This window comes from Salvelinus alpinus, chromosome 3 (assembly GCF_045679555.1).
Source record: "Salvelinus alpinus chromosome 3, SLU_Salpinus.1, whole genome shotgun sequence".
Lineage (NCBI taxonomy): Eukaryota > Metazoa > Chordata > Actinopteri > Salmoniformes > Salmonidae > Salvelinus > Salvelinus alpinus.
In genome coordinates, this window is record NC_092088.1 from 2119324 (window position 1) to 2132925 (window position 13602).

Genomic DNA, 13602 nt, shown 5'->3' on the forward strand with positions numbered 1-13602 from the left:
TTCTGCTGGATTTAAAGATGCACTATGGAGAAATCACTCCGCCATTTCCTGGCTGCTAAGATTCTAATAGTTCGCCTAATTTCAGTTGATGTGACATAACAAGCAGGTATAGTGTAGAGAATCATTGTACCATCTAAACCACTGTGAAATATATTTTCCATAACCAAAAATATTGTATTTTCAGCTTTTTGAAGCTCTTGTACAAAAACCAAAAGTAAACGATGCAAAAACGAAACTTAAGAAATGTAAGTATAGAAATAGATCACATAGAACAGATACACGGCTTCTTAGATTTGCTTTCAATGAATGACACATCTATAACTCATATTTCTATGTGAATTTGTTCGTCTCCCAAAAAGTTCCACATTGCAGGTTTAAAGGGAGGAGGACCAGCTGCCAGGGTTTCGTTGCTGACATCGTAGGTGCGTTCAGTTTGCTTGAACGTTTGCTACGTTGTGAAACGGTTTCTATCTAACGACGTTTCTCCTAAACGTTCTTGAACATACTTTGAGGTAGGTTTGCTGCCATTTGGTAGGTGTGACTTGAAGCAATGAGTAACGTATTTAAAGGGAAGTGTCCATGTCGACTGTGTTCCCCAACCCAACCCGTTTTTCAACTGGTCGTTCAGTACAGCACCGTTTCAGAACGTAAAAACATACGAAACGCAGCCCGGAGGTGTAATCGTTATCATTCCAATTGGCTACTAAAACTAGAGTTTCTATTGGACAAATTCAGGTATGTCCCGCCCCGTTTTGTTCGCTTCCGTTTAAGAAACGTTTTGCAACAGAATCTGCGTAAATAATACGCCCCCGGTGAGATAAGGCGTCGTAACACTGACGGTGTTATGCTACACAGTCTGCTCGATGGCTAGCTCCGCGCTACAAGACGTCCCGAAGACTGCAATTATCCAAATGTTGGGCACAAACGCACCTAAACTCCTATTACCGTGTAAAACAAAGTAAACAACGGAATACGTGTGATGAAATTATCGGGTCTTAAATCGTCGGGAGCTGGTTTTCCGTTTCACTCTGTGTGGCGTGGCAGGCTGGGCTCGATCTGTGTGTGGATCACTTCCAAACTAATCATTAACAGGACGCGTGTGACTGGTTGGATTTCAATACCGTAACACACTAGTTAGCTAAACGTTACTTCCAACTGCAGACATGGAGACTAAACTTAAGACTGCGGCTCAGACTGCTCTGGACCTGGAGCGAGAAAGACAGTATTGTGAACTTTGTGGGAAAATGGAGAATCTCCTCAAGTGCGGCCGGTGCCGAAACTCGTTCTACTGCAGCAAGGAGCACCAGAAGCAGCACTGGAAAATGCACAAGGTGAATTGTAAAGAATCCGAGGAAAAAACGCAGATTTCAAAACAGAAGTCTGCTGAACCTCAGGCACCGTCTGGGGGGATAGAGGGACAGACACTACCGTCACCACAACTAAAGACACGCGTCAGACCCGAAAACACCGCATCTCCGAGCGGAGAGACTAGAATGAAAGGTTTTATAACTAACGCAGAGTGCGCTGGCTCCTCGGTCGGTAAGCCAGGCGGGTCGAATACCAAACCCAACGGACAGACCACCACCCGGTCCACGCCTCAGAATCTCGCCATTGAGTACATAGTCCCGTGTATGATTAAGCATGGGATATGTGTCGTTGACAACTTCCTCGGCGGGGAAACGGGGCTGGCCATCTTGGAAGACGTCAAATTGTTGCATGAAACCGGGAAGTTTACCGACGGTCAGCTGGTCAGTCAGAAAACGGACTCCACTAAAGACATTAGGGGAGATAAGATCACATGGATTGAGGGCCGAGAGCCCGGATGTGAGAAGATCTGCTTCCTCATGAGCCGGATGGATGATCTGGTCAGACATTGTAATGGTCAGCTGGGAAACTTTACAATCAATGGAAGGACTAAAGTAAGTAGCCAGGTTAAGTTAAAGCTGCATTATGAAACGTTTTGTCCAACCCGAACAAATTCACATAGAATTGTAAGTTATAGATCTGTCATTCTCATTGAAAGCAAGTATAAGATGCTGTAGCTCTATGTGTGTGTGTTATTTCTATTCACACCTTTACGTGTCGTTTTTGCGTTTTCTACTTTCGGTTTTGTACCCCACTGTCAAACAGCTGAAAATACAATATTTTTTGCTTATGTTCAATTTATTTCACAGCGGTTTTGTTTAAATGGTACAATGATTCTCTACACTATACCTGCTTGTTTTGTCACATCAACTGAAATTAGTCGAACTATTAGAATTTTAGCAACCAGGAAATGGCAGTGATTTCAGCATAGTGCATCTTTAAACCTGGGTATTTATAATCGTTATCTTGGCCCATATGAAATGCAATGGTCGAGGCTGTGTCCCAAATGGCCCTTTACATTATAATGGATCTTTTTAGCAGACACTCTTATCCATTACCGTTTAGGTGCCTTGCTCATGGGCACATCGGCATATTTTTTTCACCTAGTCCATTCAGGGATTCGAACCAGCAACTGGCCCAAAGCTCTTACCCGCTATGCTCCCTGCCACCATAGAGCCCTATAGACCCTGGTCAAATGTAATCCACTATATAGGGTGCTGTTTGGTATGCACACGAGGTGTGGTTACAGCAGCATGACTGTTTGGTATGCACACGAGGTGTGGTTACAGCAGCATGACTGTTTGGTATGCACACGAGGTGTGGTTACAACAGCATGCCTGTTTGGTATGCACACGAGGTGTGGTTACAGCAGCATGACTGTTTGGTATGCACACGAGGTGTGGTTACAGCAGCATGACTGTTTGGTATGCACACGAGGTGTGGTTACAGCAGCATGACTGTTTGGTATACACACGAGGTGTGGTTACAGCAGCATGACTGTTTGGTATGCACACGAGGTGTGGTTACAGCAGCATGACTGTTTGGTATACACACGAGGTGTGGTTACAGCAGCATGACTGTTTGGTATGCACACGAGGTGTGGTTACAGCAGCATGACTGTTTGTTATGCACACGAGGTGTGGTTACAGCAGCATGACTGTTTGGTATACACACGAGGTGTGGTTACAGCAGCATGACTGTTTGGTATGCACACGAGGTGTGGTTACAGCAGCATGACTGTTTGGTATGCACACAAGGTATTTGTTTGGTATGCACACAGCATGACTGTTTGGTATGCACACGAGGTGTGGTTACAGCAGCATGACTGTTTGGTATGCACACGAGGTGTGGTTACAACAGCATGACCATTTGGTATGCACACGAGGTGTGGTTACAACAGCATGACCATTTGGTATGCACACGAGGTGTGGTTACAACAGCATGACCGTTTGGTATGCACACAAGGTATTTGTTTGGTATGCACACAGCATGACTGTTTGGTATGCACACGAGGTGTGGTTACAGCAGCATGACTGTTTGTTATGCACACGAGGTGTGGTTACAGCAGCATGACTGTTTGGTATACACACAAGGTGTGGTTACAGCAGCATGACTGTTTGGTATGCACACGAGGTGTGGTTACAGCAGCATGACTGTTTGGTATGCACACAAGGTATTTGTTTGGTATGCACACAGCATGACTGTTTGGTATGCACACGAGGTGTGGTTACAGCAGCATGACTGTTTGTTATGCACACGAGGTGTGGTTACAACAGCATGACCATTTGGTATGCACACGAGGTGTGGTTACAACAGCATGACCGTTTGGTATACACACAAGGTGTGGTTACAGCAGCATGACCATTTGGTATGCACACGAGGTGTGGTTACAACAGCATGACCGTTTGGTATACACACGAGGTGTGGTTACAACAGCATGACCATTTGGTATGCACACGAGGTGTGGTTACAACAGCATGACCGTTTGGTATGCACACGAGGTGTGGTTACAACAGCATGACCGTTTGGTATACACACAAGGTGTGGTTACAGCAGCATGACCATTTGGTATGCACACGAGGTGTGGTTACAACAGCATGACCGTTTGGTATACACACAAGGTGTGGTTACAGCAGCATGACCATTTGGTATGCACACGAGGTGTGGTTACAACAGCATGACCGTTTGGTATACACACAAGGTGTGGTTACAGCAGCATGACCATTTGGTATGCACACGAGGTGTGGTTACAACAGCATGACCGTTTGGTATACACACAAGGTGTGGTTACAGCAGCATGACCATTTGGTATGCACACGAGGTGTGGTTACAACAGCATGACCGTTTGGTATGCACACGAGGTGTGGTTACAACAGCATGACCGTTTGGTATACACACAAGGTGTGGTTACAGCAGCATGACTATTTGGTATGCACACGAGGTGTGGTTACAACAGCATGACCGTTTGGTATGCACACGAGGTGTGGTTACAACTGCATGACCGTTTGGTATACACACAAGGTGTGGTTACAGCAGCATGACCATTTGGTATGCACACGAGGTGTGGTTACAACAGCATGACCGTTTGGTATACACACAAGGTGTGGTTACAGCAGCATGACCATTTGGTATGCACACGAGGTGTGGTTACAACAGCATGACCGTTTGGTATACACACAAGGTGTGGTTACAGCAGCATGACCATTTGGTATGCACACGAGGTGTGGTTACAACAGCATGACCGTTTGGTATGCACACGAGGTGTGGTTACAACAGCATGACCGTTTGGTATACACACAAGGTGTGGTTACAGCAGCATGACCATTTGGTATGCACACGAGGTGTGGTTACAACAGCATGACCGTTTGGTATGCACACGAGGTGTGGTTACAACAGCATGACCGTTTGGTATACACACAAGGTGTGGTTACAGCAGCATGACCATTTGGTATGCACACGAGGTGTGGTTACAACAGCATGACCGTTTGGTATACACACAAGGTGTGGTTACAGCAGCATGACCATTTGGTATGCACACGAGGTGTGGTTACAACAGCATGACCATTTGGTATGCACACGAGGTGTGGTTACAACAGCATGACCGTTTGGTATACACACGAGGTGTGGTTACAGCAGCATGACTGTTTGGTATGCACACGAGGTGTGGTTACAGCAGCATGACTGTTTGGTATGCACACAAGGTATTTGTTTGGTATGCACACAGCATGACTGTTTGGTATGCACACGAGGTGTGGTTACAGCAGCATGACTGTTTGTTATGCACACGAGGTGTGGTTACAGCAGCATGACTGTTTGGTATACACACAAGGTGTGGTTACAGCAGCATGACTGTTTGGTATGCACACGAGGTGTGGTTACAGCAGCATGACTGTTTGGTATGCACACAAGGTATTTGTTTGGTATGCACACAGCATGACTGTTTGGTATGCACACGAGGTGTGGTTACAGCAGCATGACTGTTTGGTATGCACACGAGGTGTGGTTACAACAGCATGACCATTTGGTATGCACACGAGGTGTGGTTACAACAGCATGACCATTTGGTATGCACACGAGGTGTGGTTACAACAGCATGACCGTTTGGTATACACACAAGGTGTGGTTACAGCAGCATGACCATTTGGTATGCACACGAGGTGTGGTTACAACAGCATGACCGTTTGGTATGCACACAAGGTATTTGTTTGGTATGCACACAGCATGACTGTTTGGTATGCACACGAGGTGTGGTTACAGCAGCATGACTGTTTGTTATGCACACGAGGTGTGGTTACAGCAGCATGACTGTTTGGTATACACACAAGGTGTGGTTACAGCAGCATGACTGTTTGGTATGCACACGAGGTGTGGTTACAGCAGCATGACTGTTTGGTATGCACACAAGGTATTTGTTTGGTATGCACACAGCATGACTGTTTGGTATGCACACGAGGTGTGGTTACAGCAGCATGACTGTTTGTTATGCACACGAGGTGTGGTTACAACAGCATGACCATTTGGTATGCACACAAGGTGTGGTTACAGCAGCATGACCATTTGGTATGCACACGAGGTGTGGTTACAACAGCATGACCGTTTGGTATGCACACGAGGTGTGGTTACAACAGCATGACCGTTTGGTATACACACAAGGTGTGGTTACAGCAGCATGACCATTTGGTATGCACACGAGGTGTGGTTACAACAGCATGACCGTTTGGTATGCACACGAGGTGTGGTTACAACAGCATGACCGTTTGGTATACACACAAGGTGTGGTTACAGCAGCATGACCATTTGGTATGCACACGAGGTGTGGTTACAACAGCATGACCGTTTGGTATGCACACGAGGTGTGGTTACAACAGCATGACCGTTTGGTATACACACGAGGTGTGGTTACAACAGCATGACCGTTTGGTATGCACACGAGGTGTGGTTACAACAGCATGACCGTTTGGTATGCACACGAGGTGTGGTTACAACAGCATGACCGTTTGGTATGCACACGAGGTGTGGTTACAACAGCATGACCGCCTGTAGTTGTCATATAGCATCATTTAGCCTGTAGTCGGCATACAGCCTGTAGTTGTCATATAGCATCATTTAGCCTGTAGTCGGCATACAGCCTGTAGTTGTCATATAGCATCATTTAGCCTGTAGTCGGCATACAGCCTGTAGTTGTCATATAGCATCATTTAGCCTGTAGTCGTCATGTAGCCTGTAGTCGGCATACAGCCTGTAGTCGGCATACAGCCTGTAGTCGGCATACAGCCTGTAGTCGGCATGTAGCCTGTAGTCGTCATGTAGCCTGTAGTCGGCATATAGCCTGTAGTCTTCATATAGCGTCATGTAGCCTGTAGTCGTCATGTAGCCTGTAGTCCATTTAGCCTGTAGTCGGCATGTAGTCGGCATGTAGCCTGTAGTCGTCATGTAGGCTGTAGTCGTCATGTAGCCTGTAGTCGTCATATAGCCTGTAGTCCATTTAGCCTGTAGTCGGCATGTAGTCGGCATGTAGCCTGTAGTTGTCATGTAGCCTGTAGTTGTCATGTAGCCTGTAGTCGTCATGTAGCCTGTAGTCGTCATGTAGCCTGTAGTCGTCATGTAGCCTGTAGTCCATTTAGCCTGTAGTCGGCATGTAGTCGGCATGTAGCCTGTAGTCGGCATGTAGCCTGTAGTCGGCATGTAGCCTGTAGTCGTCATATAGCCTGTAGTCGTCATATAGCCTGTAGTCGTCATGTAGTCGTCATGTAGCCTGTGGTCCATTTAGCCTGTAGTCGGCATGTAGCCTGTAGTCGGCATGTAGCCTGTAGTCGGCATGTAGCCTGTAGTCGGCATGTAGCATGTAGTCTTCATATAGCCTGTAGTCGTCATATAGCCTGTAGTCTTCATATAGCCTGTAGTCGTCATATAGCCTGTAGTCGGCATGTAGTCGGCATGTAGCCTGTAGTCGTCATGTAGCCTGTAGTCGTCATGTAGCCTGTAGTCCATGTAGCCTGTAGTCGTCATGTAGCCTGTAGTCGTCATGTAGCCTGTAGTCGTCATGTAGCCTGTAGTCGTCATGTAGCCTGTAGTCGTCATGTAGCCTGTAGTCGTCATGTAGCGTCATGTAGCCTGTAGTCGTCATGTAGCCTGTAGTAAGCCTATAGGACTATTCCATTCAGTACAGCATGGAAACATAGACTGTTGACAATCACACACCCTGGCAACAGGTCCAGAAATCAATTCAACCAGGAGGTTAGACTGCAGTAAACATCCACTAATGACCAAAAGTATGTGGACACCTGCCTGTTGAACATCTCATTCCAAAATCATGGGTATTAATATGGAGTTGGTCCCCCCTTTGCTGCTATAACAGCCTCCACTCTTCTGGGAAGGCTTTCCACTAGATGTTGGAACATTGCTGCTATAACAGCCTCCACTCTTCTGGGAAGGCTTTCCACTAGATGTTGGAACATTGCTGCTATAACAGCATCCACTCTTCTGGGAAGGCTTTCCACTAGATGTTGGAACATTGCTGCTATAACAGCCTCCACTCTTCTGGGAAGGCTTTCCACTAGATATTGGAACATTGCTGCTATAACAGCCTCCACTCTTCTGGGAAGGCTTTCCACTAGATGTTGGAACATTGCTGCTATAACAGCCTCCACTCTTCTGGGAAGGCTTTCCACTAGATGTTGGAACATTGCTGCTATAACAGCCTCCACTCTTCTGGGAAGGCTTTCCACTAGATGTTGGAACATTGCTGCTATAACAGCCTCCACTCTTCTGGGAAGGCTTTCCACTAGATGTTGGAACATTGCTGCTATAACAACCTCCACTCTTCTGGGAAGGCTTTCCACTAGATGTTGGAACATTGCTGCTATAACAGCCTCCACTCTTCTGGGAAGGTTTTCCACTAGATGTTGGGACATTGCTGCTATAACAGCCTCCACTCTTCTGGGAAGGCTTTCCACTAGATGTTGGAACATTGCTGCTATAACAGCCTCCACTCTTCTGGGAAGGCTTTCCACTAGATGTTGGAACATTGCTGCTATAACAGCCTCCACTCTTCTGGGAAGGCTTTCCACTAGATGTTGGAACATTGCTGCTATAACAGCCTCCACTCTTCTGGGAAGGCTTTCCACTAGATGTTGGAACATTGCTGCTATAACAGCCTCCACTCTTCTGGGAAGGCTTTCCACTAGATGTTGGAACATTGCTGCTATAACAACCTCCACTCTTCTGGGAAGGCTTTCCACTAGATGTTGGAACATTGCTGCTGTAACAGCCTCCACTCTTCTGGGAAGGCTTTCCACTAGATGTTGGAACATTGCTGCTATAACAGCCTCCACTCTTCTGGGAAGGCTTTCCACTAGATGTTGGAACATTGCTGCTATAACAGCCTCCACTCTTCTGGGAAGGCTTTCCACTAGATGTTGGAATATTGCTGCTATAACAGCCTCCACTCTTCTGGGAAGGCTTTCCACTAGATGTTGGAACATAGCTGCAGGGACTTGCTTCACCCCCAAGAGCATTAGTGAGGTCGGGCACTGATGTTGGGAGATTAGGCCTGGCTCGCAGTTGGCGTTCCAATTCATCCCAAAGTTGTTCGATGGGGTTGAGGTCAGGGCTCTGTGCAGGACAGTCAAGTTCTTCCACTCCGATCTCGACAAATAATTTCTGAATCGACCTGAGCTCTAGAGTAATGACATTCTACTGATTGGCTGTGTTCCATTTTATACACTACTATAGGTTAGGAACTAGGATGGTATTTGGGACACAACCGAGTAGTTCCCCAGCAACTTGCTCTAGTGTCCCTGAAATGATGTCACATGCTTGTGTTCTGAGGTCATCTGTTATCGTTTGTATAACGATGCTGACGGTGCAGAACTGATCTGTTGTAATTGGCAGCCTGGCTCAGGATGGTGCTGATCAGCCCCGCCTCAGGATGGTGCTGTTCAGCCCCGTCTCAGGATGGTGCTGTTCAGCCCCGTCTCAGGATGGTGCTGTTCAGCCCCCCCTCAGGATGGTGCTGTTCAGCCCCGTCTCAGGATGGTGCTGTTCAGCCCCGCCTCAGGATGGTGCTGTTCAGCCCCGCCTCAGGATGGTGCTGTTCAGCCCCGGCTCAGGATGGTGCTGTTCAGCCCCGGCTCAGGATGGTGCTGTTCAGCCCCGGCTCAGGATGGTGCTGTTCAGCCCCGCCTCAGGATGGTGCTGTTTAGCCCCCCCTCAGGATGGTGCTGTTCAGCCCCGGCTCAGGATGGTGCTGTTCAGCCCCGGCTCAGGATGGTGCTGTTCAGCCCCGGCTCAGGATGGTGCTGTTCAGCCCCGCCTCAGGATGGTGCTCTTCTGCCTGGCTCAGGATGGTGCTGTTCAGCCCCGCCCCAGGATGGTGCTGTTCAGCCCCCCTCAGGATGGTGCTCTTCAGCCTGGATCAGGATGGTCTCTGTTCAGCCCCGCATCAGGATGGTGCTGTTCAGCCTCCCCTCAGGAAGTTGCTGTTCAGCCCCCCCCCCCCCTCAGGATGGTGCTGTTCAGCCCGTCTCAGGATGGTGCTGTTCAGCCCCGTCTCAGGATGGTGCTGTTCAGCCCCGCCTCAGGATGGTGCTGTTCAGCCTCCCCTCAGGAAGTTGCTGTTCAGCCCCCCCCCCCCTCAGGATGGTGCTGTTCAGCCTGGCTCAGCATGGTGCTGTTTAGCCCCGTCTCAGGATGGTGCTGTTCAGCCCCGGCTCAGGATGGTGCTGTTCAGCCCCGCCTCAGGATGGTGCTGTTTAGCCCCGCCTCAGGATGGTGCTGTTTAGCCCCGTCTCAGGATGGTGCTGTTCAGCCCCGCCTCAGGATGGTGCTGTTTAGCCCCGTCTCAGGATGGTGCTGTTCAGCCTGGCTCAGGATGGTGCTGTTCAGCCCCGTCTCAGGATGGTGCTGTTCAGCCCCGGCTCAGGATGGTGCTGTTCAGCCTGGCTCAGGATGGTGCTGTTTAGCCCCGTCTCAGGATGGTGCTGTTCAGCCCCCCCTCAGGATGGTACTGTTCAGCCCCGTCTCAGGATGGTGCTGTTCAGCCTGGCTCAGGATGGTGCTGTTCAGCCCCCCCTCAGGATGGTGCTGTTCAGCCCGGCTCAGGATGGTGCTCTTCAGCCTGGCTCAGGATGGTGCTGTTCAGCCCCCCCTCAGGATGGTGTTATTCAGCCTGGCTCAGCATGGTGCTCTTCAGCCCCGCCTCAGGATGGTACTCTTCAGCCCCGCCGCAGGATGGTGCTCTTCGGCCCTGCCTCAGGATGGTGTTGTTCAGCCTGGCTCAGCATGGTGCTCTTCAGCCCCGCCTCAGGATGGTGCTCTTCAGCCTGGCTCAGGATGGTGCTGTTCAGCCCCCCCTCAGGATGGTGCTGTTCAGCCCCCCCCTCAGGATGGTGTTATTCAGCCTGGCTCAGCATGGTGCTCTTCAGCCCCGCCTCAGGATGGTGCTCTTCAGCCCCGCCGCAGGATGGTGCTCTTCGGCCCCGCCTCAGGATGGTGTTGTTCAGCCTGGCTCAGCATGGTGCTCTTCAGCCCCGCCTCAGGATGGTGCTCTTCGGCCCCGCCTCAGGATGGTGTTGTTCAGCCTGGCTCAGCATGGTGCTCTTCAGCCCCGCCTCAGGATGGTGCTCTTCAGCCCCGCCCCAGGATGGTGCTCTTCAGCCCCGCCTCAGGATGGTGCTCTTCAGCCCCGCCTCAGGATGGTGCTCTTCAGCCCTGCCCCAGGATGGTGCTAGGTTGCAGTGGGTAGACCTCTGTACAACTCCAGAGTTCTCTTGGGTGACATTTCCCCTAGTACAGATCTAGGATCAGCTTCCTTTCCCCTAACCATAAACATATCAGTGTCCTGGGCCACCTTCAACACCGTACAGACCAAAGGCTGAGAGAAGATAGGCGGGCAGCTGGGGTCGCGTTAATATAGAATTATGCGTTTTTCAAGAAGAAAAATAAGATAAAATGCATAAGAAATATCTATATAAACAAGCAGCCTACATTGAGAGGAAAGAGAGAGAGATGAATACACTGAGAGGAGAGCGAGAGATGAATACACAGAGAGGAGAGAGAGAGAGATGAATACACTGAGAGGAGAGAGAGATGAATACACTGAGAGGAGAGACATGAATACACAGAGAGGAGAGAGAGAGAGATGAATACACTGAGAGGAGAGAGAGAGAGATGAATAGACAGAGGAGAGATGAGGGACAGCCAGTGAAAAATGCAAAGTAATGTTGATAATATTTCCCATTTAGCTTAGTTTTGTTTTGTCTTTCGTACCAGGTCATGTGTCTCAGTCATGTTGACACTGGTCTACTACTGTTGCTTTAATGTATTGTTGTTCTGATTAATATTGTTGTTGTAGCTGTTATTAATGGTAATCCCATGTCCACTACTACTATTATTATTGCTGTTAATCCCACCATTTATTTATATATAAATATATATATATATTTTGTGTATATATATACATATATATTTTATTTAAATTTTTCGATATGTATACTTTGACAATGTAAGTAGTAATAACTTGCCATGTCAATAAAGTCAATTGAATTGAATTGAATTGAGATGAATACACTGAGAGGAGAGAGAGATGAATACACAGAGAGGAGAGAGAGATGAATACACTGAGAGGAGAGAGAGAGATGAATACACTGAGAGGAGAGAGAGAGAGAGATGAATACACTGAGAGGAGAGAGAGATGAATACACTGAGAGGAGAGAGAGAGAGATGAATACACTGAGAGGAGAGAGAGAGATGAATACACTGAGAGGAGAGAGAGATGAATACACAGAGAGGAGAGAGAGAGATGAATACACTGAGAGGAGAGAGAGATGAATACACAGAGAGGAGAGAGAGAGATGAATACACTGAGAGGAGAGAGAGAGAGAGAGATGAATACACTGAGAGGAGAGAGAGATGAATACACTGAGAGGAGAGAGAGAGAGATGAATACACTGAGAGGAGAGAGAGAGAGATGAATACACTGAGAGGAGAGAGAGATGAATACACTGAGAGGAGAGAGAGAGAGATGAATACACTGAGGAGAGAGAGAGAGATGAATACACTGAGAGGAGAGAGAGAGATGAATACACTGAGAGGAGAGAGAGAGAGATGAATACACTGAGAGGAGAGAGAGAGAGATGAATACACTGAGAGGAGAGAGAGAGAGATGAATACACAGAGGAGAGAGAGAGAGATGAATACACTGAGAGGAGAGAGAGATGAATACACTGAGAGGAGAGAGAGAGAGATGAATACACTGAGAGGAGAGAGAGATGAATACACTGAGAGGAAAGAGAGAGAGATGAATACACTGAGAGGAAAGAGAGAGAGATGAATACACTGAGAGGAGAGAGAGAGCGATGAATACACTGAGAGGAGAGAAAGATGAATACACTGAGAGGAGAGAGAGAGAGATGAATACACTGAGAGGAGAGAGAGAGGTGAATACACTGAGAGGAGAGAGAGAGATGAATACACTGAGAGGAAAGAGAGAGAGGTGAATACACTGAGAGGAGAGAAAGATGAATACACTGAGAGGAGAGAGAGAGAGATGAATACACTGAGAGGAGAGAGAGAGAGATGAATACACTGAGAGGAGAGAGAGATGAATACACAGAGGAGAGAGAGAGAGATGAATACACTGAGAGGAGAGAGAGATGAATACACTGAGAGGAGAGAGAGATGAATACACTGAGAGGAGAGAGAGATGAATACACTGAGAGGAGAGAGAGATGAATACACTGAGAGGAGAGAGATGAATACACAGAGGAGAGAGAGAGAGATGAATACACTGAGAGGAGAGAGAGAGATGAATACACTGAGAGGAGAGAGAGAGAGATGAATACACTGAGAGGAGAGAGAGAGATGAATACACTAAGAGGAGAGAGAGAGAGAGAGATGAATACACTGAGAGGAGAGAGAGAGATGAATAGACTGAGAGGAGAGAGAGGGATGAATACACTGAGAGAGAGATGAATACACTGAGGAGAGAGAGAGATGAATACACTGAGAGGAGAGAGAGATTAATACACTGAGAGGAGAGAGAGATGAATACACTGAGATGAGAGAGAGATGAATACACAGAGAGGAGAGAGAGAGAGATGAATACACAGAGAGAGAGAGATGAATACACTGAGGAGAGAGAGAGATGAATACACTGAGAGGAGAGAGAGATTAATACACTGAGAGGAGAGAGAGATGAATACACTGAGATGAGAGAGAGATGAATACACTGAGAGG

At 47.9% G+C, this 13602-nt stretch overlaps 1 protein-coding gene across 4 annotated transcripts in view; it reads left to right on the plus strand.

Annotated features, from left to right (window-relative positions):
• The first annotated feature begins 796 nt into the window (after positions 1 to 796).
• egln1a (egl-9 family hypoxia-inducible factor 1a) overlaps positions 797 to 13602 on the plus strand; it is a 50377-nt gene continuing 37571 nt past the window's right edge. For 3 of the 4 annotated variants that reach the window (XM_071391259.1, XM_071391260.1, XM_071391262.1), the window contains exon 1: positions 798 to 1919. In XM_071391259.1, the coding sequence (XP_071247360.1) occupies positions 1164 to 1919 (756 nt within the window). In that variant the 5' untranslated portion in view covers positions 798 to 1163. Of the gene's footprint in view, positions 1920 to 13602 lie in introns of all 4 variants that reach the window. The other variant, XM_071391261.1, reaches the window with a different exon arrangement.